This window comes from Psammomys obesus, unplaced genomic scaffold, assembly GCF_907164565.1.
Source record: "Psammomys obesus unplaced genomic scaffold, mPsaObe1.curated_primary_1811, whole genome shotgun sequence".
Taxonomy (NCBI): Eukaryota; Metazoa; Chordata; class Mammalia; order Rodentia; family Muridae; genus Psammomys; species Psammomys obesus.
The window spans coordinates 8643156-8670933 of record NW_026586173.1 but is presented as its reverse complement, the minus strand read 5'-3'; the positions used below and the strand labels follow the sequence as shown (position 1 = coordinate 8670933).

Below are 27778 nucleotides of genomic sequence, written 5' to 3'. Positions count from 1 at the left end.
AGCCTTCTTCCTCATTTTTCGAATTTCCCATTTCCCTAATCATTTGTGTCCAGCAATTTCTCTTTCCATAGCTTCCCTACTCCCCTACACTGACAATGATCTCTTTCTATTTTCTGAGTTTTTCAGTTATTCCAGGCCCTGTACTCACATTTGAAGATTTGGAGCTAGAAGCCTCTAATGAGACAGAGCATACAACATTTGTATTTTGGTGGATTTAGGTTGTGTTATTCACTATAGTCTTTTCTAGTTCACCTGCAAATTTCATTATTCCATTTTTCTGTATAGCTGAATAGTCTCCCATAGTGGAGCTATACCACATTTTCATTATTCGTTTATCAGTTGAAGGACATTTAGGTGTTTTTTTTTTTTTTTCCTAGTTACTTTGAATAGAGCAGCAATGAACATGGCTGAGCAAATAACTGTGAGATAGGATGCTGAGTCCTTTAGGCATATACCAGGGAGGGGGATAGCTGTATCATATGATAGATTTATGTTTAGTTTTTTAATAATTCTTCACACTGATTTTCCTAGTGGCTCTGCCAGTTCATAATTCCACCAAAAGTGAATGGGAGTTTCCTTTTACCTGCATACTCTCTAGCATTTGTTTTTTGCTGTTGTTTATCTTTGCCATTCTTACTGGGGTTAGATGAAATCTCAGAATTGTTTGATTTACATTTCTCTAACTGCTAGGAACATGAAGTTTTTTTTTTGTTTGTTTGTTTGTTTTGTTTTTAAATTTTGAGAATCCTCTTTTTAGGTCCCTGGCTCATTTTTTGAATTGTTTGTTTATTTATTTGTTTTTTATTCTCTGTGCTTTTAATTCTTTATTCATTCTGGATATTAATCCTCTGCAAGATATGTAGCCAGCAGACTCCCATTCTGTGTGCTTCCCCTTCTCCAAGATAACTGTTTAGCTGTGCAGAAGTGTTTTAGTTTTTCGACGACCCTCTTGTCACTTGTTGGCCTTGTTTCTTGGCAAATGGAGTCCCACATCTTTATCATGTAGGGAACTGCCTATGTTTTCTTCTGGCAGTTCCAATGTTGCAGGTTTAGGTCTTTGACCCATTTGGAGTTAGTTTTTGTGCAAGGTGATAAATATGTGTCTACTTTCAGTCTTCTAAATGTGGACATATAACTTTCCCAGCATCATTTGTTGAAGTTGCTCTCTTTTTTTTTTTTTTCCAGCTTATGTTTTTGGCATCTTTATGAAATACTAAGTGGCTGAAGCTATATGTACTTATGTTTGGGTCTTCAATTTTGTTTTGTTGATCTACATGCCTGATTTTGTGCCTACAGTACTGTATTCCTTTTATTACTATGACTCTGTTGCTAGACCACATTTCCCCGGTTTACTCAGTGCTTTGAGTGTTTAAGTGATCTGTTTTATGACTAGGCAGTGGTCAAATGGATTAGCCCTGTGTGGAGTCTGAAAATCATTTTTCTTTTTGGAAATAGTTGTTCACTCACCATGGTGGACTGACAGTCAGTCTTTGCTTTACATAACTGCCACTTCTTTAGAAGTCTACTCCATATATCCAGCTGGCCTGCCTTTCTGACTCTGATTTCTCTACTTTGCAAGGCTGTCATCTGCTTGGATTTACTGTGTCTCTGCTGAGATCTAGAAATTAACTACAGAGACAAAGTTAGGGCAATTTTTTTTCCAAGTCTTATGTGTTACCTTCCCCTTTCTTTCTTAGTGTCTTATATTGGATATATTAGATATCTTTGTCTGATTTTACAGTTATTTTCAGTGGGAGACAGGTGTAAAATGAATTTATCTATCAGGACCAGGTCTTGGAATTTTGTTACCTATTCCTGCTTCATCGGCATTATTGCTGTGTTCTAGGGCTGAAGTGAAAGATACACATCTTCACTAGAAGCTCACTCTTGTCTCAGAATCAGGTGGAAAGGCTGTCTCTTGTTTCTTACACTTTGTAACTGTTCTTAATGCATATTCTTGGCGTGTGTGTAATGTGTGTGCATATTTGTTTGTATGTTTGTGATGAGTGTGGGCATGTGTATATGTAGCATGAAGTTAGCTTCAGATGACTTTTCTGACTACTCCCCACTCTGTTGAGGCAGGGTGTCTCTCTGACCCCCGCGCTCGCAGTTGCTCATCAACTTAGCCAGCCAGCAGCGTGTCCGAGGGATCCCCTCTCTGCCCGAGTGCTGGAATTACAGGCAGGCTACTGTGTTTGCCCAGCTTTTGTGTAGGTCTTAGGGACCTGAACCCTGATCCTCATACTTAAACAGTAAGTATTTTACATACGAAGCCATCTCCCCCACCTAATATACATGTTTTAAAACAATTAAACCTAACCTGCTTAAGCTAATAGAGGTGCATGCCTGTAATCCCAGCACTCCAAAGAGCAAGGCGGGGGGGGGGGGGTATGAATTTCAAGTTAGCAAGACCCTGTCTTTAAAAAACAAATACAAAATAAAAAACAAGACAAAAAAAAAACCACCAGCTAACCTTCATGTTCTCTATTTGTTGGGACTAGGCAGTGTAGTCAATCAAGTGTTTCACCCAGTGATGTTTGACAAGTGCATTCAGATCCTGAAGAAGAGCTGGCCTCAAGAATCTAACTTGAATCAGAAAAGAAAAAAGGAACACTCCAAGAGTTCTAAAGATAATTATAGAAGGGGCAGAAAAAGAGGAAAACCACCTAGGAAGGAGGATTATGAGGTAAGAAGTGGGTGGGATAAGGAGACATAAGTTGCCTGTGGTGGTGCACACCTTTAATCCCAGCTCTCTGGAGGCAGACGCAGGTAGGTCTCTGAGTTTGAGGCTGGCTTGGCCTGCAAAGTGAGTTCCAGGGCTACATGCTGTTAAACCACACACACACAAATTCAGAAGTAAAAAGGACTGCAGTAGTCAGGCAGAGCAGTGCAGACCAGACCGCTGTGGCTTTGGAGACGAAGAACAGCACAGGGAGCTGGGCAAAGTCAGCTCATCTGGTGAGCACAGCTGGGACTGGTGTTTACTTCACGTGGGCAGATGGAACTCTGGCACAAGCATATGAGACAACATCACAGTCATTTGCGTGTGTTCCGTGATCCAGGTGGATGACTTGTCAAGAGAGGAAGAAGAGGAGGAAGAGGAGATCTGTTTTTCTGCCCAGGACCTTTCTCAAATACGAAATGCCATATTTAATCTTCTGAAGAATTTTTTAAGGCTTCTGCCAAAGTTTTCCCTTAAAGAAAAGCCGCAGTCTATTCAGACTTGTATAGAGGTAAGCGAAAATTCCGAAAACTTGGGACTAACTATAGAAAAAGAAGTTATACTTACTGGTTCTCCACCTATGGGTCATAACCCTCTTGGCAAACCTCTCCAAAAATATTTACATTATAATTCATAACAGTAGCAAAATTATAGTTACGAGGTAGCAATGAAAATAATTGTATAGTTGGGGGTCACCACAACATGAGGAACCTCATTAAAGGGTTGCAGCATTAGGAAGGTTGAGAACCACTGATATAGCTAGTATTTAATGAATAGAAAAAGCTTACACCTTTTTGATATTTGTCTTCCAGGTGTTTGTTGCGTTAACTAATTTTGAGCCAATTCCTCATAAATTTCTTGTTTCACAAGCCAGGTGAGCCATTACTCTTGTAACATGATGATCTAATGATTTTTTTTTTTTCCAGAACAAAAGTGCTATTTTATTCTAACTAGTGTGTAAGCGGGATTTATTCATTTAAATTTGGCTTGTAGAAAATGCTAGCGTGGCATCCACGCTTGGGAGGTTGAGGTCCTTCTGTAAGTAGTTTGAGTGAAGGACTTTGAGGTCAGCGAACACGGGGATACTGAATAAAGGCTTCAGGCTACGGAATATTCCTAGTGAAGTCAAATCCATCAGCCAAGGTTTTTCCCTTTTCTTTAGGAAGCTTAATGAAGTAAGACACATATCAGAGCTGGCCTATTATGGATTGTATTTGCTGTGCTCCCCAATCCATGGAGAAGGAAGTAAGGTAGGGGAGAACCGTATTCTAATATCCTACTTAAATTGACAGTGGACGGTCACATAATGAAGAGATGCTGGATAATCCATTTGTCTTTGGTTAGCTAAAGTTATGTGTGGGTAGTAGAAGTGAGTACCTGTAATATATTCAGAGAGAATCCACATATACTTTATTGCAGTGTGTTATTACAATTGTATTTTTTAAAGCTTGTTCATCTCATTCTTGTGAATCTCTGTATTGTGGTTAGTAGAGCTAACAGCTTGTCCTGCAATTCCGCTGTATCCACCTGAGTGCTAGGGTGACAGGCAGGTTGCACGCCTGGCCGGCTTTTATGTGGATTTATAAATTAAGTTGTATTGTAGTTATGTCTGTGTAGGTGGGTACTGACCACATCTGCAGATACTCACTGGGAAATTGTCTTAGCACATGTGCTCTGTGGTTGAAGGCCAGCTGGCTGTGACACCATTTCGATTTACTATTTCGTTTCAGGACTTAATATTGTTTCTATAATAAAAGTACACTAGTTCTGCTTGCTATCTAGCCTTCTTACCCCATAGATATTCAATGTATTTGATGGCACCAACTATTTATTTCTAAGTTTCCGAGAGGAAACAAATGTTGGTATGACTTAATTAGGAGGCACAGACCGAGCACTTCTATGTAGAAACTGACAAATTGTCCTAAAGAGAAGTCAGGCCTGGTTTTGTGGTACATGCTTTTATCCCAGCACTCATAAAGCAAAAGCCAGGTTCACGGCCAACCTAGCCTGGTCTACATAGCAGGTACCAAGACAGCAGGAACTGTACAGTGGGACCCTGTGTCAGAATAAAACAACCAAAAAGAACAGTCAATATTTTAAGTTTCTTTCATAATTCATGTGTGCTTGAGAATATCTGTTAGTGTTTATATTACTCTTATTGATAGTTTACAGAACTTTTTAGGCTGTCTTTCGTGATCAGTGTTGATAACCTATATCTTGCCTTTTGAGTTACTTTATATTACTTTTTCAGTGAACATTATAGTAAGGGAACCTCAGTAAACCTAGTATCATAACAAAAACATACACATGTTCAGCCACATTCCTGTGGCTTTTGGTGGAGGATGGGATATAGTTAGTATGCTGCAGCACGAAACATTTTGGGGTTCTCCACATCTATGTTCAAATCCCCATTTTACTTTCTGCTATCAGTCGGTCCTATTATGATTACTTGACCTTGGGAACATTTCCCATCTGAATAAGGAAGGTGGAAGGTTTTACTTTCATCCTAAAATTGCCACAGAATTAAACAAAATTATGCTAACTACAGAGTGCAATTCATCTTGTTTCAAAAAACAGTTAAAAACAAACAAACAAACAAACAAACAAGATCTTGCTATGTCATCCTGGCTGTCCTGAGATTCTGTGTAGATCAGGCTGGTCTCGAAGTCACAGATCTACCTGCCTCTGTTTCCCAAGTGCTGGGTTAAAAGCGTGAACCACCACGCCCGGCAACGTGCAATCGTTTACAGTTGATTACATCTAGCATTTCTGTGTGCTTAAACTATGATGTGACAGAATTCACAGAAGTGTTTCCATGTCATTCCAAGTATTTTAAAAGATATGGTTGATGGGAAAGGTCCTTCTAGGTATACTGTGCCTCTAAGAATTATTAATTATGAGGAAATTTTATTTCGTGTTAGACAGCCTTGGTTTTGGCAGAGCTTTAATTATTTGACTTTGGGCAGCTTATCTGTGGAGTTTATTTTGTTACCTGTACGATGGAAATTATTGCCTTGCTTGCCTCAAAGAATTGTTCAGATACTTTAAATTATTAAGTCTAGTTACATAGCTGGGTGGTGGTGGTGGCAGATCTCTGTGAGTTCAAGGCCAGCCTGTTTACAGAGTAAATTCTAGGACATCCTGGGCTACACAGAGAAACCCTGTCTTGCTCCCAAAAAACCATATTGACCTCATCTCAAAATAATAAACACTAAATTAAAAAAAAAAAAAAAGCTGGGTATGGTGGCACATGCCTGTAATCTCATCACTCCGGGAGGCAGAGGCATGTGGATCATTGTAAGTTCGAGGCCAGCCTTGCCTGCAAAGCAAGTCGAGGACAGCCAGGTCTACACAGAGAAACTCTCTCTCAGAAAAAAATAAATAAATAAATAAATAAATAAATAAATAAATAAATAAATAAAGACAACAACAGAAAAAGTCTAGTTACATATATGAATGTGCTTAATATCTACCACATAGTTTTCAGTATATACTAAAATTTTTGTCAGATGAATAAATTATATGAGGTAGTATATTGGATGTTTCATAAGATACAATTTTATTCACTTTTAACGTATGTTAATAATTGTATTTACTATTTTTTTAAAGATTTAGTTATGTGGTTGCTGGGAATTGAACTCAGGACCTCTGGAAGAGCAAGCAGTGCTCTTAACCTCTGAGCCATCTCTCCAGCCCCCTGTATTTACTATTAATGAATTAGAGTTTGCCAAGCACCTTATGGTTATGATACAAAGACATTAGGGAAACAAGGTAGTATTTTTAGTTGTTACATATTATTGTAAATAACCTAATGCATAAATGAAGACACAGCATGATATCTGATGATTGTCCAAAAAACTCATCCCTAGTGGTCAGCAGCAAAATCTTTGAGACCACTGGATTCTCTGTCGTAGTTGAAATCCAATTTTCTTTTCTCTTCTAGGTTATTGGTTCTATTTTCCATCAAATGCTCAATGTAATATTGATGTTAGAAGTAGGGAAGAGGTCCCATTGTGCCCCACTTCCCATAACCTCAAAAGTCATCAATTGTAGAAACCAGGCAGTCCAATTTATCAGGTAAAGTATATCTTGAATATTTGCTGTTTATTACTCTCTCTTGAAAGTGTGTGCCCTGCACTAACCAAAGTATCTGACTCCTGTGGCATTGGAATGTCTGACCCAGTAGTGGGTTTATGGGTCATAATTAAACATTTGGTGCTAATCTGTTTCCAGAGCCGGAGTCACATTTGACAGCTTCCATGTTGGGGCATTGTTAAGGACAAAGTGAATCTATAGTTCTTGAGCCTGAGTCAGTCTCCAGGTTGAGTACATCATTCGTGTAGTCAACTGAGAGAAAGGACAGCAGCCACCCTTACCCCCGTCTATTCTGTCCAGATCTGCTTAGGCATTCTTCTCTCCAGAACAGAAAGTCTGCCTCCTCTTCCACTTCTTTCTCTCTACTTACATTTCTGTTTCTTGCACTTTTTTTCCCTCAACTTTTCTGTTACATCCTCTACAACAAAAAGTACTTGGTGAATTATGAAAGTAAGTTGCCATGAATTGCTTAGCTCCACTTAAAAGTCCCCTCTTAGCTGTACTGGGAAAGATATGTTTGCTGTGTCTTCCCCTTTTCATCCCTTGCCCTGCCACCCCTGATTATTTGGCATGTGGCATAAAGTGTGTGCGTGTTTGTGTGTTCGCGCCTGCAGGCTTCTTTACTGAAGTGTGGATTGAAATGTTGGCACTGAGTGATCATCTTGTCACTGAGCAACTGTTTCTTGATAGCATTGGTCTGTTTGGTTTGGGCTTTTGAAACACGCTCTCACGGTTACCTAGGTTGGACTAGAACTTAATATGTAGACCTGCCTGGACCTGAGAATCCCCCTGAGTCAGCCTCCTGAGTGCTAGGTTTGCAGGAGTGAACCACCACTGTCTGTCTAGGATATGTTCTTTTTTCCATATTTATGTGTGTGCTTAACAAACAGAAGGAGGTCAAAGGTCAGGTTGGGGGAATTGGTTCTCTCCTTCCCCCATATGGGACCTAGTGATTAAATTCACATTACCCAGCTGAAGTGGCAGGTGCCTTTACCCACTGAGCTAACTCACTGACTAGCTTCATGGATACGAATTTTTAAAACATTAAATATCTAGGATGTGTTAAGTAGAAACATTGTTTTGTTTTTGTTTTTGTTTTTTTTCCGTAAGAGTTCATGGCATATGCCTTTAACCTCAGTACTAGGGAAGAGGGAGGCTGATCCCTGTGAGTTCAAGGACAGCCAGGGCAACATAGAGAGTGTTTCAGAAAAAAAAAAACAAAGAATAGAGTTCATCATATTGCCAGTTGAAGGTTTCTATAATGGTACAAATCAAATAGTAACTTCTAGTAGGAGAATGCATTGAACTAGTAGCACCTCATTGAACTAACACTAGGTGGCACTGTATCTTAGTGATGTATTTATCCTAAAGTGATGTAGTTTACATTTTACTATGAAACTTATTATAGTTAAAAGAGCCCATGAAGATTGAATTTGTGTCCTTTCCTAATGACTCGACCTCTCAGTGATAACTCTTTATGGGAATGAATAGAAAGTGTGTTTTTCTGATCTATTACAATGTATCTTTAGAATTTATTTTACTGGAACTCAAAAAGGGGTATTTTGTCTTCACAATTTTTAGTTATTGTTATTGCATGTGTGCCTTTGTGCGTGCTTGTGTATGTATATGTGCTGTGCGTGCGTGCCCATGCATAGCATGTGCTCATGCCAGTGCCAGTACCACAGCACAGGTGGGTGTCAGAAAACAACTTTGTGGAGTCAGTTCTGTCTTAAAAACTTTTACATGTTCAAATGGCTTCGGAGGATCAAACTAGTTGCCAGACTTATAGGCCAAATGCCTTTACCTGCTGCTCTATCTTGCTGACCCCAGTGAGTAGATTGTTTTTAATATTTGGGATTGCTAAAATACACAAGTATTAGGTTTTGAGCACAAACTTAAGCAGTTACTGTTGTGTAGTCATCATAGATACATTGTAACGTCTTTGTGATTTTCCTTGAAATAGCTCACTTGTGGATGAACTGCAAGAAAGTGTATTCCCAATCCTTGTTACTTTACTGCAGCATATCTGTGCCCAGGTACTTTATGTGTGTGTTCTTGTTATTAAAACAAGGGTATTGTTATTATTATTAAAGCAAGGGTAGCTTTAGTAATAGATGCTCTCTTAAACTAAGAGGGGCTCTTTGTTCAGTTGGTTGGTTTTTGTGGGTGTTTTCAGGCAGTTGTGCTGTGTAGCTGCAGGTAGGCTTGAATTGTGGTCCTCTCGCTCTTGGCATCCTAAGTGCAGAGAGGAAAGGCAAGGACCACCATACCCAGCTAACAAAGCGTTCTTTTAAAACAAAAGTTGTTTATTTTGGAATGTGATAGACATGCACAGGAGCAGGGAGAATGGTGTGAGTCAGCACATTCCCATCATGCATCAATTTTGTTGAGTTTGTATAGCCTGAACGTACACACACCATGATCTTTTTTTTTCTTATGAAGCAAATTCCACCATATTTTTCATTCATAATATTTCAGTGTGCTTCTGTATAACAGAAAAGAACTTTTAAAAAAATACAAAATATTTACTACCTAAAAGACGGACTAATATCAGTTATCTAATCCTGTTCAATTCTTAAAAGTTTTTATGTGTATGAGTTTTGTTCATGTGTGTGCCTGGTACCCGTGGAGACAAGAAAAGGCTGCTGGATCCCCTGGAACTGAAGTTGGAGACAGTTAGGACTCACTATGTGGGTGCTGAGAACCAAACCCAGATCCTTTCCAAGAGCACTAAGTGCTCTTAACTGCTGAGCTGCCTCATTAGCTTCCATTTTCAAGTTTTTACTAATAGTTCATAAATTTGTGGAGCTGTTTAAGCAAACAGTTCTAAATTTGAGCTTTATCTACTGTAGAGATTCATAGTCTCTGAAGTTGTATGTTCTTCTGCAGAGAGGCTTATAGTTTGGTTTTCAATGGGGTATAAGGAGTAGAATTTATTAGTCACTTATCCAATGTTTAAACATCAGTAAACTAATCACACTTGCTGATTTCCAGTTATGTCAGGTGCCTCAGCCATCCTTCAAGCGGATGGCCAGCCAGCTTTCCTTTCTGTGTTCTAGGTGGTGGATAAAGCAGAGTATCGGACTTATGCAGCACAGTCCCTGGTCCAGCTGCTTAGTAAGCTTCCCTCTGAGGAATATGCTACATTCCTTGCCTGGCTTTACAAATACTCACGAAGTTGCAAGGTAGGAGATGTGTCTGAATCAAAGCTTGCATCCTGGCTTTGAACACCTCATGACAGCCAGGTCTTCATGCAGGAGAGCTGTTGCTTTGATTCTTACTTACTCCTAGTGATGGGTTCCTCTGTTTCTTACCAGATTTCACACCGGGTTTTCACTCTCGATGTGGCTTTAGCTCTTTTAGAGCTGCCTGAAAGAGAGGTGGATGACACTGTATTATTGGAGCATCAGAAGTTTCTAAAGCATAAGTTCTTTGTGCAAGAAATTTTATTTGATCGTTGCTTAGACAAGGCACCTACTGTCCGCAGCAAGGCACTGTCCAGCTTTGCACATTGTCTGGAGTTGTCTGCTGGCAACACATCAGTGATCTTCAGTAACAGTGAGTGGGAGAGGCTAGAGGCATAACTCAGTGTTTACCTGCCTAGTATATATGAGGACATGGGTCAAAACCCACTGTGGATGGCCAAAAGAAAAGAAAAAAAAAGAAAATGAACTGCAGGTGGATCATGCTTTGTTAAGGGGTGTGTGTGTGTGTGTGTGTGTGTTTTAATGTAAACCCTCACAAAGCACTTTATCATTTGTTGTTAAATTGCTGTGTGTGTGTAGCATCAGACCTCACACAACTAAGCTTGTATTGTACAACTTGAACATATCTCCAACTTCAAATCCCTTTTTAAGTAGGAAAGTCTGATATATTGGAAACTTTTCTGAAACAAAAGAATATTGTCAGCAATTTTGACTGTCTACTATAACTGGGGCTCCTTTGTATGTTTCCCTGGGTTTTATGGTATGTCTCTTTTATCTGTTTGCTTATTTTCAGTTCCTTTAGTTTCAGGAATACAGAGTTATTCTGGTACCACACTGAGACCCTCAACAGGTAATCATCAGTATTTTTCACTGAATTGGCTTTAAAAAAAAAAAGTGCTGACTCCTAGAATGACTCTTGCTTCCATTTCCACCTGTTCTAATGTTGCTCTTTTCTTCCTCAGAGAGGCTGAGGCTTGTTTTGGCCATTTCATCACTTGAGTAACATGCAATGCTTATGCCATTGAAAATATAACGGACTTTTACCTTCATCTTTTGTTTTTTTTTTTAATAGTGTTAACCAGTGGGAATTGGCACTCAACGCAAAGCATCCGTGGTGACAGTGGTGAGAGAACTCCATCTGGAGGTACCCACACCTGTTTTTGCCTACTTTCTCTTGCTGCCTCTTCTCAAATATACCCTGTTCTACTTTTATGACATTTTTTATATATATATATGTATGTATAATTTTTTTCATAAATTAGATTGCACATGTAAGGGAGCATGTGGTATTATATTTACTAGTCTGGCTTATTTTGTTTGACATAATATCTGGCTTCATGTATTTCTCAGCAGGTGGCATCATTCTGTTCTTCTTTGTGGCTGAATAGAACTCCACCTATATTTGTATCACATTCTCTTTATCCGTTGTAGACACTGAGGTCAGTCTGTGACTTCAGTGTTGTGAATAATGCCACAGTAGGCATGAAGCTATATTTGTTATAGACTAAGGTGAATTTCTTTCAGTTAGAAATCCACATGTGATATAGCTGAGTCATATGACAGTTCTGTTTTTATTTTATTAAGAACTACTTGTTGCTGTGAATATATTTGATACATTGTCTCACTGTGTATTCTTGGCAAGTCTGGAACTCTGGGGATTTGCCTGCCTTTGTCTCCTGCATGCTGGGTGTAAAGGGGTGCACAGCGATGCCCAGCCAAGATCGGCAATGTATCAGGATTACATTTCACCCTGCGTCCTTGTACGCACTGGTTGTTTTGATTGTATTTTTTGAGACAAAGTGTTGCAGCAAAGAATGACATTGTTCTAAGTCTTCCACCTCCTGCATGCTGGGGTCACAGGAGTACACTAGTACACCCCATTTATGTGGCATTCACCTGCTATTTCGCTGACACAGCCCATCTGCCCCTTTATGTCAGAAGTGACTGCTTTTATGCAGTTGAATACACTGGCTGTTGGTGGGTATTTGCTCATGACTGCATCTTTTTGATATCTTCTTTATTTTGCTAATATCTTTATGTCTTCTAACAGATTATGGCTTGACGTCTGCTCTTTCTTTCTTATATATAAGTATTGCTATTTCTGCTTGTTTCCAGGTTACATTTGCTTGGAATATCATTTTCCACCCTTTTACTTTAGTCTTTGTATGTGTTAACTGGACAGGAATATTTCCTACAGGCAGCAAACAGTTGTTTTTAAGTAACCAACCTGTGGGGTTTTGGGTTGGGTTGGGTTGGGTTAGGTTTGGTTTTTGGTTTTTGAAGATGGGGTCTTTCTGTGTAGTTCTGGGTGTCTGGAACTCACTCTGTAGACCAGGCTTTCAGAACTCGGAGATCTACCTTCATCTGCCACCCAACTAAAGGCATGCACTACCACTGTCCAGCCCAGCCTAGCCTGTATGTTTTAATTAAAGAATTAATACCATTTACATTCAAGGTTATTTATTATTGGAAGGTATACAGCAACTGATATCATTTGTTATTCTCCTTGGTTCTTTCCTACCCTTGTTTGCTTATTATTCTTCTGTAGTGTTTTCTCCCATGTTCTTGAAGCTGTTTATCTTCTATGTATGGATTTCTTTATCTTCTGTAGAGGTCCTAAGGTCTTAGAGGTCCTAAAGTTCTCTAGTCAGTTTTCCTTCAAAGGGCTTTCTCTCTCTCTCTCTCTCTCTCTCTCTCTCTCTCTTTCTGTCTCTCTCTCGATTCTGAAGCTAGTTATTCTGGTTATAATGATCTTGTTTTTTAGGGTTTTTGTTTGTTTTTCTTTGGTGGGTTTGTCTTCATAAGAGAGTTGTCACTTCTCAAGGGTTTCATATTCTTTTTTTGTTCTGTACTCTTAAATTTTTACCTGCCATTTTGAAATCAATGCCCTATGTTTCCCAGGATTTAGAAGTTTTCCTATTTCATTCAGTAGGGTTTATTTGGTTTTGTTTGCCCTTAATCTAAAGCTCCATGCCACCTTCTATACTTGAATTGTTAATTTGTTATTTTAATCCCATCCAAACTATATTATTATTCTTAATCTGCCTGGTTGTTTTTCTATATTTTTTCTTAATTGTTTTAAAAGTCATTCTTTTGAATTCTTTATCTGTCATCCATTTACTTCAGTATCTTTAGAGTCAGTTTCTAAAGAATTATGAACTTTTAGAAGTGTCACAGTGCTTTTTTTTTGTTTGTTTGTTTGTTTGTTTTTTGTTTTGTTTTGTTTTGTTTTTGGTTAGTTGGTTGATTTGATTTTTTGAGACAGGGCTTCTTTTTGTGTAGCCTTGGGTGTTCTGGAACTAGCTCCGTAGACCAGGCTGTTCTTGAAGTCACAGAGATCCACCTGCCTCTGCCTTCCAGGTGCTAGGCTTAAAGGCATTGCAGCAGCACTGCCTTTGTTTTTAATATTACCTGTATTCCTGTGTTGAGATTTATACGTTTTGGGGATGGACATAACCCTCTGCTTTTATGTGAGAACTTCTTCAGACAGCACCGAAGTGCTGGCTCATTCTATGTCAAATTTTGAAATAAAGATAGTGTCGTTTGGGAAGAGGAATCCTCAACTGAGAAAATGCCCCTAACAGATTAGAGTGGTCTTTGGATAAGTGGTCTTTGGATTTGTTGGGGGGGGGAGGGCCCCACTCACTGTGGGCAGTGCCATCCTTGATCTGATGGTCCTGAGCAAGTCATGAGGAGCAAGCTAGTAAGTTGCATTCCTCTATGGCCTCAGCTTCAGTTTCTTCCTCCAGGTTGCTGCCTTGAGTTTCTGCTCTGACTTCTCTTAGTGATAGTGTGTGACCTAAGACTTGTAAGATGATTCATCAGTCTCTGCAGGACCCGCTGGACCCAGATTTTTTTTGTCTCTGTTGGTCTCCTTGTGGAGCTCCTGTCCCCTCCAGGTCTTTCTATCTCCCCTTCTTCTATAAGATTCCCTGCACTCTGCCCAAAGTTTGGCTATGAGTCTCAGCATCTGCTTTGATACCCTGCTGGGTAGAGTCTTTTCAGAGACCCTATGTAGAAGGCTCCTGTCTTTTCCTATTTCCTATGTCTATCCTGTTTGCCCTTCTGAGTGAAGATTAAGCATCTTCCCTAAGGTCCTCCTTATTGTTTAGCTTCTTTAGGACTATAGATCTTAGTATGTTTATCCTATATTATGTGGCTAATATCCACTTATAAGTGAGTATATACCATATGTGTCTTTTTGCTTCTGGTTTACCTCGCTCAAGATGGTCTTTTCCAGTTCCATCCATTTGCCTGCATATTTCATGATTTCTTTGTTTTTAATTGCTGAGTAGTATTCCATTGTGTAAATATACCATAATTTATTTGTCCATTCCTCAGTTGAGGTACATCTAGGTTGTTTACAAATTCTGGCTATTACGAATAAAGCTGCTGTGAACATAGTTGAGCAAATGTCCTTGTTGTACGGTTGAGCATCTTTCAGATGTATGCCCAAGAATGTAATAGCTGGATCTTGAGGTAGGACTATTCCTAATTTTCTAAGAAAGTGCCAGATTGATTTCCAAACCAAGGACCATTCATGGAGAGGACCTGGACCCCTGTTCAGTTGTACCCATGGGCAGCTGAGTCTCCATGGAGGTTTCCTAGGAAGGGGAGAAGGGACAGTCACTGGCATGAACTTGGTTGCCTGCCCCCCTGGTGAGGTGGCCTTACTAGGCCACAGAGAAAGAGGATCTAGATAGTCCTGATGAGACCTGATAGGCTAGGTTCAGATAGTAGGGGAAGAGGACCTCCCCTATCAGTGGTCTAGGGGAAGGACATGGTGGGGGAGGGGGAGACAAGAAGGAGAGTGGATGGGACCAGGAGGAGATGGAGGGAGTCACAGCCGCGATACAAAGTGAATAAATTGTGATGATGATGATGATAATGATGATGATGATGATGATGATGATGATGATGAAAATACTTGTAGGCTGAAACAAACCCTTTCAGCCCCAAGTTGTTCATCAAGGTGTTATATCATAGCAATAGAAACCATAACTAAGACAACCCTTCTCATTATTTTCAGCTGGGGATATAATTTTTTTTGTGAAGTATTAAATATATTTCCAGTTGGGTTTTGTAGTGTCGTTCTCTTGTTACTTCTCTGATGGGCACTGGTGTATTTTAATAGAGCTTGACACAGGTATGCCAGAACTTGAGTTTTCTGCTTTCTTTGTACCTCTCACAGGAATGGAGTCTTACAGATGAGGCAGATGTGCTGTAAACAACCAAGTCTGTTGGGTACTTCCTCTGTAATTACTCTCCTAGTCTTGTCACTGATGTGTTGAATATGGTAGCAGTCTATGCAGCAGCCCATCATAGATATGGTGTACGGTATTCTTGTTTCCCTCTGCTGTTGCTGTAGAGGTGGACAAGCTGTCAGCCTTTTCCCTCCATTCATGTCCACTTGTATCCTGGTCATTAGCTGGAGCTTTTCTCTCCATATTCTTTGAGTTAAAGTATTAACTGATGTTCAAACAAGGGCAACTTGGATATAGAGCTAGGTGTTTCCTTGCCCTCGCTGGGAAAGGAGCTCAGTGGTAGAGAGCAATTTATACAGTGTAGTCAAAAGAATTTTGCCAGACAATAGTAACAGCAACAAGTACCACTGAATTAATCCAGAACTAAAATAGAAACCAAGTACCATCCTCCACGCCACAGGAATGGTGGAATAGTAGTATTCTGAAACAGAAATTTGTTTTTATTTTTATTGGGGGTGTGTGAGTGAGTGTGTGTCTGTTGGAGTCACAGATGCATAGTGAGGGTCAAAGGACAACTTGGAGGAGTCAGTTCTTTCTATCATCTGTGTTCCAAGCATTAAACTTAGGATTTCTTTTTTTTAATAATTTATTTATTTTTATTATATGCATTGGCATTTTGCTTGTATGAGGATATGTCAGATCCCTGGAACTGGTATTACATTACAGGCAGTTGTGAGCTGTCATGTGAGTGCTAGGAACTGACATCGGGCTCTCTGGAAGAGCAGCCAGTTTAGCCATCTCTCCAGCCCAGAACTCAGGTTTTCAAGCTTAGCAAGTACCTGAGTGCTAAGCTATCTCACTGGCTCCCCAAATAGGAAAATTTGATTTAAAAATTCTTTATTATTTTATCATTTTGCCTGTGTACTACATGTGCCCAGTGCCCATGGAGGCCAGGAGATCAGATCCCCAAGCATTGCAGTTAAAGACTATTGTGAGCCTCCATGTCGGTGCTGGAAATTAAACCAGCATTCTCTGAAAGAGCAGCCAGTGGTCTTAGCCATTCAGCCATCTCTTCAGCCCTAAACCTGAAAGTTTTAAAAAGAAGAATGAAAGGCAAAGGGAAAAGTAAGGAAGAAAATGGGAAGTGAAAAGCAAAAGAAAAACCTAGACCATTTAAAATGTAGAGAAGGAGTAAGTAGAGAAGGTGGAAAGTGAAGTCCTTGATTACAAGGAAAAGAAGGAAGATGTAGAGTGGATACCATCAGGAGGAAAAGTACCAACATCAAAAATGATAGAGATAGAGCTGGGAGGTGGCTTAGCAGGTAAAAACACTGGCCGGGAAAGCCTTGATGACCCAAGTTCAGTCCTCAAAACCCATATTTAAAAAAAAAGCCATGTGCTGTGGTTTGTGTGTAATCCCAGCATTTGCACGACAGGATTCGAGATGGAGACAGTACACTCCCCCAGGGTCTGGTGGGCCAGCTCGCCTGCTATGTGACAGAACAGCAGAAATGAGAGACTATACTTCAACTAGGTGGAAGCCTTCAGAAAACCGTAGTCCTGGAGAGCTGCTGCACCCATTTTTAAAGGGACACCCGAGAGCCAGTTGCCCAGCCCAGCTCAGTTCAGCCTGTCCCTGGGATCTTTCCAGAATGTTCCTTTCCCCTCAGCCTTCCTGAGTTATTAATTGGCTCAAACTCTTAAAAGGAAACAACAGCTTAATAAGAAAATCAGGTTTACTAGCATCTTTGGTGCAGACTGTGGGAAAGAAAACACAGAGCAGGGCTTAAACTTACATGATATCTTCAACAAAAATCTATATGATTGTTGAAATTGATGGTGTGGGCATGCAACTGTAGACTTCCAAAGGTGGGAAGGTAAAAATGTTGAAGCCCAATAGATTTTATTGATGCTTCTGGGCTGGTAAGGAGTGGTCTTTAGGACAGAGAATTTGTTTCATGCCTTCAGGCAGAAAGTTGGGAGACAAAACTTTTCCCTGTTTGCACTGCTTGTTTTCAGTTTTTTTTTTTTTTTTTCTTAGAAGGATGTTTTGGAGTGGCATACTCTGTATTCCATTAGTAGGTTTCTCCAGTGCCCTGAATTACAGAAGTAGACAGACTTAAGCCTTTTAATTCTCATACTTTGGGGCCATCAGTAGGTTTTAGACATCAGGAAGAGAGGGTTTCTCTGTATTTGCTCCTTTTTAAAAGCTGTTTGACCTGCCTGAGTCCTTTGTATAACATAGAAATTATGGAGCCACCTGTTGAAACCTACCAAAAAAAAAAAAAAAAAAAAAAAAAACAAACAAAAAAACAAGACATGGATGTTTTGTACCTTTTTTTTTTTTTTTTCTCATAATAAGGTTTTTCTGTGTAGCTTGGGCTGTCCTTACCTCCTCCAAGGGTAAGATTACAGAAGTATACACCATTCCTGGCACCCATCTTGCATTTTGATAGGGATTGATTTGAACATCAACCTAGAGGCTACTGTTGTATGAATGTGATAATACTCTTAACTGTGAACATCCGGTATGTTTTTAATAGGCACTTCATTTGTTTTAGGGATGATTTTGTTGTTGTCCTGTCCCTTTTTTAAATTTTTATTTTTGAGACAAAGCCTTTTTGTATGTCTCAGGCTGGCTTTGAACTCTCTGTCCTCTTGCCTTGGTCTTAAATAAAATACAGCCTGTGTATATTACTGTGCCTGAGTTGTCGTCACTTAAACAAAAAACTTTTTTTTTTAAGAGTTTCACTACATAACCCAGGTTAGCCTGTAACTTACAAAGTAGCCCTCACCAGCCTGAAACTATTACTCCTGTCTTAGCCTCCTAAGTGCTAGACTTCCAGGCATACACTACCATGGCTAACCTTCCTATAAGTATAAATATATATGGCCAACCATGTTAACAACTGTAGCTCCTTGAATTTAGTCTTGACTACTTTATTCTTTTTGGTACTGACATAAGTTGAAATGTTCTCTTTATTTCACTTTTAAATTTTTGTCAATAGTTATAAAGGCTTTTCATTATTGATCTTTTAATTCTGTAATTTGGATGTGGTGGTTTGAATAAGAATGGCCCCCATAGGCCCGTATATATGAATGCTTAATCACTAGTGAGTGACACTATTTAAGAAGGATTAGGTGTGATCTTATTGGAGGAAGTATGTCACTGGGGTAGGCCTTGAGGTTTCAAAAGCCCATACCAGGCCTAGGGTCTCTGCCTAAGGATCAGGATGTAGCTCTCACCTGCTGTTCCAGTGTCTGCCTGAATGCCATCATGCTTCCTGCCAAGACCATAATAAGCTAAGCCTCTGAAACTGTTAGTCAGCCCCCAGTTAAATGCTTTCTCTTATAAGAGTTGCTGTGGTCATGGTGTCTCTTCACAGCAGTAAAACAGTGACTAAGACACTGAGTAAACCCATTACAGTAGGTTTTGTTTTTCTTTTTGTTCTGTGGAATTCTTAAGATTTTTCTGTATAGAAGGTTAAGTCTCCTTCAAATAGAGATAATTTACTTGTTCCTTTCCACCTAGATGCTTTTTAGTTATTTTTCTTACCTAGTTGCTATAGCCAGACTCTCTAGTACAATGTTGATTAGAGATGGAAAGAGTCTTAAATTGTGCATTTGCAGAACTTTTGGTAATTTTATTGGTCAAGGTTTTGAGTCACAGAACTTATGTATATATACATATATGTATCGATATATACATATATATGTGTACGTGTGTGTGTACACATATATACATGTAAAGGGGAATTTATTGAAATGACTCACAGGCTGCAGTCCAAATAATGCAACCATGGTTAGCTATGAACAGAAAGTCTAAGAATCTAGTAGTTGCTCAGGCTGAGGAGTATCTCAGCTGGTCTCCTCTACCTGTCAGAATCCTGAAGAAGCAGGCTCCAATGCCAGTGAAGGAATAGAAGTACTAGCAAGGTGAGGGGAGGCAGGCAAAGAACAAAACCTTCCTTCTTCCTTTGTCCTTATATAGGTTTCCAGCAGAAGGTATGGCCCAGATTAAAGCTGTCTTCTTGCTTTAAGATCTGAATCCCAGGTGTGCCCTCCATTTCTGGATTGTAGTTCATCCCAGACATAGTCAAATTGACAATCAACAATAGCTGTCACAGTATTCATCATTGAGTGTGTTATCAGCTGTAAGCTCTTTCAGTATAGCCTTTATCATTGGGGGGAAGTTGTTGTTCTGAGTGTTTCCACCCTGAATGTTTTAACCCTCACTGTTACAAATACTTTTCTTCATTTGTTAAGATGATTGTGTAGTTTTCCTTTCTTCTGATGCTATGGTATTTTCATTCATTGATTTTTTTTTTTCATATTAGAGTCAACCTTTAATTCCCAAGATTAATAGAAGACATAGTATAATCCTTCTTTAATCTTGCTGGGTTCAATCTTGCTAGGGTTTTGCTGAGATTGATGTCTGTGGTCTTAAGGGTTCTATCGTGTTGAGGTGTCTGTGGTTTTGCTTTCTTAGTGAGACCAGCAAGTATTATGAGAGGGAAGTATATTCTGCTCTTCCACCTTTTGTTCAAGGTGATGAAGGAAACTTACTCATTTTTGTGTCATGATTTGGTAGGATTCCTAGTAAAACCTTCTAGTCTTTGGCTTTTGTGTATATGGTTTGAAGTTCTTTTATGACCAGTTGAGTTTATGTTTTTAGATGTAATCACTTTCTTTTTGTTAAGTCATCTTTGAATATCCACCTTTAAACACTAACTTCTTTCATTAATTTGTTGGCATAAAACTGCTCCTATATCCCTTTGTGCTATGTAAACTGATAGTAATGTCATAATGTTACGTATCTGGTTTTAACAATTTGAATACTGTTTTCTTGTTCAGTCTAGTTAACGTTTGTTAACGTTAATATTGTGCATATTTTCAAAATAGTATTTGAACTTCGTTGAATTTTCTCCATTTTATCTATGCAGTTTCTATCTTTGGCCTGGGGACCTCTTTTAAGGCTCTTTGATGTGAAAAACCATGTTTATATTATTATCAAGGTATCATTTACTTCCCATGATCTCACAATTGACATTTCCCAGGGGTCCCATAATGTCCTATAACAGATGAAAGTTGAGCAGGCTTTTACTAAGCCAAGCATCAGAGTGTACAAAAATGAAGCAGTGCCACTCTTTTGTTGTATTCTTAAAAGTATAACTGTTTTTTTAAGCATATTATGTATAGTACATGTCTTATTTATTTGATTTATTTAGAAAGCATTGTGTGTCTGTAATGGAGTAGATAGGTTATTCATGGTGCACATGTCAGAGGACAACTTTGAAGAGTTACTTTTCTCCTTTCTCTACATGGGTTTTAGGGACTCAAAGCAAGATTTACAGGTTTTCGTGGCAAGACTCTGAACCCACAGAACCATCTTCTCAGCTCCTCTTATCTTTTAATGAGTTACTAAATGTTCTTACAGTTTTCAGTTTAAGTTTCTAATTTATACTAAAGACATAATTTGTAGAGAATAACTCTTTTAGGTACTTAGTAGTCCCTTCCTAGTAGAAAATTTGAAGTAGTCACATAGTACCTCTTTGAGGCTTTAAAATATCTCTGGTTGTGATAACTTTTATTTGCAGCCAAGTGAAATAGACGTAAATAATTCATTCAAAGTTGTAGAGGGCTGCTACAGCCATGACTGGGGACCTCAGAGGCTACTCCTCTTCCTGGTTGTTCTAAGTTCATCTCCCAGCATCCCTCAAGAAGCCCACGGCTGCTTTTGACTCTAGGTTCTGGGGATCTGATGCCATCTGACCTCTATCTACAGGCACCCCCTACACACGGGGGAAGTGGGGAGGGAGGTTGTACAGAAATAAAACAAAATGAATCCTTAAAACTTTATTTAGTGATAGAAGCCAGGATTTAAAATCAAATTCCTAAATATTGTAAAGTTAATACTTTCTTCTAGCAAATGCCTAATTTAAATTTTCTTCTTTTTCAAGACTTTTTAATACTCTCCTTTCTTAGGACTTAGAGTAATTAGTGAGTCTCTTAGCCAATCCTGTATTCTCAGCTTCTCAGTATTGTGACATGTTAGGTTGTGCCCAGTCTTTCTCAAGACTGTGACTCTTTGATGTTGGTCAACAGAGAGATACATCATGGCAATGCTGAGAAAAAGAACCAAGGATGAAAAAACCAACGTCAGGAAGTCTGCACTCCAGGTGGGAGCTTTTTCTTTGACACTTAGAAATTTCATGAAACCTCAGAAATGCCATATTCATTGTCTAACTTGGTTTTTGTGCTTGGCCTTGGTTAAAAACTATAGAACTAGAAGAATAATTTGCTGATTTTTAAGCTTTCAATTTTACTGGGTGGCTTTTTTAAGACACACAACTTTTGTGGGTTGTAGTGGAATGGATGTGTCTAGTCCCAGCTCTCAGGAGGCAGAGGCAGGTATTCGATTGAACCAAGTGTGAATTTGAGACCAGCCTGATCTACATAATGAGTTCCAACTCAGCCAGGACTACACAAAAGTATAAGAAACAATCTTTTATATGTATTTGTTTGGACAAGGAGGCCATTGATGAATTTCAGTAGGTTTGTGAAATTGGTTGTAACATTCAGTCTTCTCTAGAGAGTCTTCTCAAAAGATAGAATACTGTCTGGAAGTAGGGTTGATCCATAACCCCCAAAATGTTAAAAACCACAAGCTTGAAGCATTTCTCTATGTTTACTTTTTCTGTGTTTGTGCCCTGCATGCACTACCTCATTTTGTACCTTTCAGGTGTTAATAACTATTTTGAAACACTGTGACATCTTGAGCATGGAGGAGGACCTGCTGATCCTACGGGACCATTGCCGAGACCCCGCCATATCTGTGCGGAAGCAAGCCTTGCAGTGCCTTACAGAACTTGTTATGGTGAGGAGAATCACACACACTGTGTGTTGGATGCTTAGTGCTGTATATCAAAAGCATTCTTCTGAGTTGGCTTTAATGGTTCACACTTGTAATTGTATCATTCATAAGGCTGAACAGGAGGATTACTGTGAAGTTAAGGCCATCTTGGTCTACGGTATACCCTGTCTCAAAAAAAAAAAAAAAAAATTCTGGAGTTTTAGACTTAAGGAGAGAGAATACGCTTTGTATGCAGAAAGTTATGAGTTTAGTCCCCAACACCAAAAGGCATCAAGAGTAACTCTACACAATAATTACCTGTTGCTAAATGTTAAGTAAGCCATTTAGAAATTCAGCTGAGCCCACTATAGGACTAAACACCATCAACAGGGGAATAAAAAAGCTGTCTTTGGCAGATGCTTATGGTTCCAGAGGGTAAGAGTCCATTGTGGCAAGGAGGCCTGGCAGCAGTCAGCAGGTATTGTGATGATCCAGAAGCTGAGAGATCACATCTTAACAGCGCATAGACTAGACTGGAAATGGGACAAGGCTTCAGCAAGGCTGTACCTTCCCCACTGCCACCTCTCTGTGACAACGCCAACTGGAGACAAAGTGTTCAAATGCCTGAGCTTAAGGGGTGGTGCTCATTCACCGGAAGCAAACTTTAAAGTCAGTTTGATTAAAACAAGACCTGGATTAATTTTTGTCAATTAAGATATGTAAATATTAACATAAGAGCATATTCATTAATACGATATTTATTTCTCCCAATTAATTGGTTGTTGAAATGTTTGTAAAGGATGCTTATTCTTATTAGAGAAGGCATTAAAGCTGAATACTTTAAAATTTTATTTCTATTTAAGTGTGCGTGTGTGTACCTGCTTGTGAGTATCATCATGCTCATGCAGTGCCCTTAGAGGCCAGGGGCACCGGAGCCTCTGGATCTGGAAGTAATTGAGTGCTCAGCTTGGGTCACAAGAGCAGCAAGTGCAGGTAGCTACTGAGCTATCTCTCTAGCCCTAGCAATGCAGCGTATTTTGGCTTTTTCTGTCAGCACATTTTCCTTGAAGCAAATACCATTTGTTATTGGTTTTGAATAAAATAATGGCTTTAATTTATAAGTTTAAATTTTAATATGCATTGATTCATCATAAGCTGGTGGTTACAGTTTTTTGTTTTTTGGGTTTTTTTTTTTTTTTGATAACTTTGAATATTGTTTTTTGGGGAATTTTTTGTTTGGTTGCAGTTTTGTTTTTTTGCTTTATGTTTTATTTGCAATTATATGCAGTTATTTATATTTTTATTTTTTTCTTGGGCACAGTGCGAAGTGTTATGCCAACGGTTTCAGACACACAAAGCATACCTTCTAACGTTAAACTGTAGCCCTACCTCCTGTAAATGTGATTATATTTAGCATGTCTTTGGAAATGCTTATCACAACTTCATTGGCTTGTGTCTAGACTTGTAGTAATGTCAGATCTTCTGCCATAATGTTTTCAACCTTAGGCCCAACCTACATGTGTCCCAGTCCAGAAAGCCTGGTTAATGGGAGTCATCCCAGTGGTGATGGACTGTGAGAGCACAGTGCAAGAGAAGGCCTTGGAGTGCCTGGATCAGCTCCTGTTGCAGAACATTAAGCACCAAAGAAAATTCCACAGTGAAGACAGAAGCCAGATGCTTGCTTGGGCCCTACTTGCTCTTCTCACCACAGAATGCCAGGATCTGAGGTACCTTGACTATATCCCTCAAATTTCTCATAGAAGGCATGTGCTATTTTTTTTGCTGTGTTGTGTTTTAAAGATGTGTTTTTATTTTTGTATATGAATATTTTGCTTCTGTGTGTGTGTGTGTGTGTGTGTGTGTGTGTACGTGTGTGTGCGCGCGCGCATGTAATACCTATGGAAGCCAGAAGATGGCATCATGGAACAGGAGTTGTGTATGTTTTTTGAGCCATCATGTTGGTAGTGGGAACCAAATGTGGGTCCTCTGTGAGAGCAGCCAGTGCTATTAACCACTGCGTCATATTTCTGGTCCCCATGTGCTGTTTTAATAATAATTTTCCATTGGTATCTAAAGATCAGTTGTCTAGATTCTTAGTATATTTGAAGACCCTGTGTGCTTACCTTTTTACTTGATACTCTTAGCATTATTGTGAGTGTTTTTGTGGTACCTTTGATCCTTCCAACTCCTTTCCATTTGGAGACTGGCACTGGGTAGTAATGAATATAGTATGGTTTTGTAGCATCTATGTCCCCACTACTTGCTCTTAGGAAGGCTACATCTTCATTTGCTTTGGTTTGGTTTTGGTTTTGATTTTTGGTTGTCTACACGAAGACAGGGTTTCTTCGTGTAGCCCTAGGTGTCCTGGAACTCCCTCTGTAGACCAGGTTGTCCTCAAACTCAGAACTCCCTCTGCCTCTGCTCCTGAGTGCTGGGATTAAAGATGTCCATCCAGCCTACATTTTCATTTATTTTATTGGACTAGTGGGTTAAATAGCTCTGTGCTTTTGTTTCTGTTTGACAACACTGAGGATGCACTGTGAACAGTGAACATTGTGCTGAGGAGTTAGGAGCTGTGGTGGTACCTTGACCACAGTGATCTTTTGATTGGATTGTATTTGGACTACAGTTGCCACTTTTTTCTTTTCCTTATGTCTTGTCATACAAGAAGCACAGGCATGTACTTATAGAAGGATTATACAATAGGAAGTAATTGGTTGTCATTAACTTCTACCCTGTGGCCTTTGCAGATAGCTTGTTTCTGGTCCTACATTTCCTCATTTTCAAGAGCAAATCAAGAATTCTATAGTCAAGAATTAATTCATCTGAACATCAGTGCATCTTCATAAAGATCCCATAGGAGGATCGTTCGATCAGAGTGGGTAAATACTCAAAAAGTGAGGGTTCATACCATGCCAGATTTTGTGAGAGATGCAGCAGCATTGGGAAGAATGGGTGTCAGAGGCTGGAAGCAATTCTAGGGTGAATTGTGATACAGACCTTCCAAAATACCGGGCTACCTTCCAGGAAGCCCACATGCCTACTTAACTTCCCCAAGACAGTGGCTCTTGGCACAGTAGATTGTTTTCAATTACATGTTCCCTGCTGTATTATAGCAACTTGGAAGCCAGACTAAGATGACACCATAAAAAACACACTAAGAACAGATTGGAAAACTGTAACCCACCACAAGCATGATCACCTGTCTTTACTAATAATTCTCATTCAGTAGAGGATTCCTAGTAGAAAGTAGATGATGTGAAAAGCAGTTCACAAAAGTTGAAGTGGAGATGAGCAATAAACATATGAATCTGATATTAAACTTTAACAAAGGAGTTAAAAATAAAACAAGTTTCAGTTTGTTGAAATGTGAGGCTTGACAGTCTATACTGTGACAATACTGAGAATTTGAAAAAAAAATGACAATATTGCATACTTGAGTGCATAAATTGTCAAAACCTGCTTAGAAGACAACCCAGACCTGTATATTTCAAGCAAAAAGAATGCCTGTTGGTCTTTCATCCTTTACTCTCTGGCCAGGATCTCTTCTGTCTGGTCTGTCTGGCAGTCCACCCACTGACATTTCTACATGCATGGTCTCTTCAGGAAGATCAGTAAATACCCTCTGATATATCACCCAACTGTTGCTATGTCTTTGTCTCCTGTGTGTTTCCCCATGTGCATTCAGAGTGTTGACAGTCCTACTCTTCTCCCCACACAATATGTCCTGCATGTAGGTACCTCTGAGGACAGCATGTTCTCTCTGTGAAATGTTCTTTTAGCCCATTCTGCTTTCAGTGATCTTAATTGTCCTTAGATTTTCCTTTACTTGTCTCTGGAGGTCTTCCTTGGCTCCCTGGTGTATTAGGCAGTGTTCTCTAAGAGGAACAGAACTCATTCTGTGTGTGTGTGTGTGTGTGTGTGTGTGTGTGTGTGTGTGTGTGTGTGTGTGAGAGAGTGAAATTCGTTAGAATGACTGACAGAATGACCATGGTCCAGCTTGTTTAACAGTGGCTGCCTACCACAGGAAGATCCACGAATCCAGAAGTTGTTCAGTCCACAGGGCTGGGTTGTCTTAGTTAGAATTCATGTTGTTTTGATGAAACACCGTAACAAAAGTGATTTGGGGAGGAAAGGGTTTATTTCACTCGTAGTTCCATATAACAGTGCATCATCAAAAGCAATGAGAGCAGGAACTCAAGCAGCAGTCAATGCAGAGGGCATAGAGGGATCCTGCCTATTGTCTTGCTTAGCTTGCTTTGTTATAGAACCTAGGACCATCAGCTCAAGGATGGAACCAACCACAATGGACTGTGCCCTCCCTCATCACTAATTAAGAAAGCACCCTAAAGCTAGAGATGGTATGGAAGCATTTTATCAATTGAGGTTCCCTCCTTTCAGATAATTCTAGCTCATGTGAAGTTGACATAAAACTAACCAGCACCCTGAATATCTCAGCTGGTACTCAGTATACACCAAGATCCAGAAGAAGTAGGCTCTCATGCCAATGAATGAAATGGACTTGCTAGCGAAAGCTAGAGCAAGCAGGTAGAAAGAGCAGTCTTCTATTTCCATGTTCTTAACACAGGCTGCCAGCAGAAAGTGTGGTCCAAATTAAAGGTGGGTCTTCTCAATTTAAAAGATCTTGATTAGCCAGTATTCAGGAGGCAGAAGTAGGCAGATCACTGTGAGTTTGAGGCTAGAGAGAGGGAGAGAGGTGTTAAAGGATGTATCTTCTCACCTCAAAGATCTGGAGGTGGGTCTTCTCATTTCAGATTATTCTGTTAAGTCCCTCAAGGTGTGCCCAACCATTTGGGTTTTAGTTAACTCCAGATGTAGTCAGGTTGATAACAAAGAACAGCCATTACACCTGGCCTGAGTTGCTGCATTTCAGGAATCTGTGGGGCTCATTTATGTCTGAAATTGAGGCTTACCTTATGCTTCTGTAACATCACAGCTGCCTCCAGATCCTGTTTTCAGAGGAAACACCTGTGGATATAGAGGTCAGGCAGGTGGCTACTGAAAGTGAAATGTAAGATGGGTAATAATGAAGAAACCTGTGGGGAAAGTTATGTGAAGAGCTGCCCTTTATAAAGGAGAGGAGGGAACTTCTGAGATAAAGAGAATGGGAAAACGGGGGAAAACAAATGCTGGAGCTTGCTGCTCTTTCTTTCCCTAATATGAGTCATTAGAATTAGGCCAAAGTGAGGAGAAATGTAGAGCTGAGGCCTTAAGTGTGCCGACCACTTGGAGTTGATGGTGGCGATGGGCCAGTACAGTGGTGAAGCTTATAATATTAAGAGGGTTTGCTTTTTTTTTTTTTTTTTTTTTTTTTTTTTTCTTAACTCCTATTGTTTTGTGATTATAGAATGGAAGTTGAAGAAGCAATCTGATACTGGAATAGAATACACACAAGCAGATACAGGAACTCACCTTCTGTTTGAGCCAGACTTAGGTTTACAAAGGGTACGACAGTGACTTACCCCATTTATTTTGTTTGGGAAGAGTTGTTTTTGTAAAAAGTACTATAAATGGGTTTCTTGGTTTTAGATTTTTGTTGCTTTTGGTTTTTGTTTTCAGTAAAGGGGATTGAAATAGGACTTTACACTGCTAGACAAGTACTCTGTCACCTTAGCCTTCTTCCTTCCTTCCTTCCTTCCTTCCTTCCTTCCTTCCTTCCTTCCTTCCTTCCTTCCTT

General features: G+C 39.5%; 1 protein-coding gene across 1 annotated transcript in view; it reads left to right on the top strand.

Annotated features, from left to right (window-relative positions):
- Ncapd3 (non-SMC condensin II complex subunit D3) overlaps positions 1-27778 on the top strand; it is a 68796-nt gene that overhangs the window by 10879 nt on the left and 30139 nt on the right. The window contains exons 5-17 of the mRNA XM_055601401.1: positions 2502-2686; positions 3063-3233; positions 3535-3596; positions 3885-3972; positions 6666-6799; positions 8781-8853; positions 9877-10002; positions 10135-10375; positions 10817-10873; positions 11096-11167; positions 21333-21406; positions 21970-22104; positions 23587-23807. Of these exons, the coding sequence (XP_055457376.1) occupies positions 2502-2686; positions 3063-3233; positions 3535-3596; positions 3885-3972; positions 6666-6799; positions 8781-8853; positions 9877-10002; positions 10135-10375; positions 10817-10873; positions 11096-11167; positions 21333-21406; positions 21970-22104; positions 23587-23807 (1639 nt within the window). The remainder of the gene's footprint in view (positions 1-2501; positions 2687-3062; positions 3234-3534; positions 3597-3884; positions 3973-6665; positions 6800-8780; positions 8854-9876; positions 10003-10134; positions 10376-10816; positions 10874-11095; positions 11168-21332; positions 21407-21969; positions 22105-23586; positions 23808-27778) is intronic.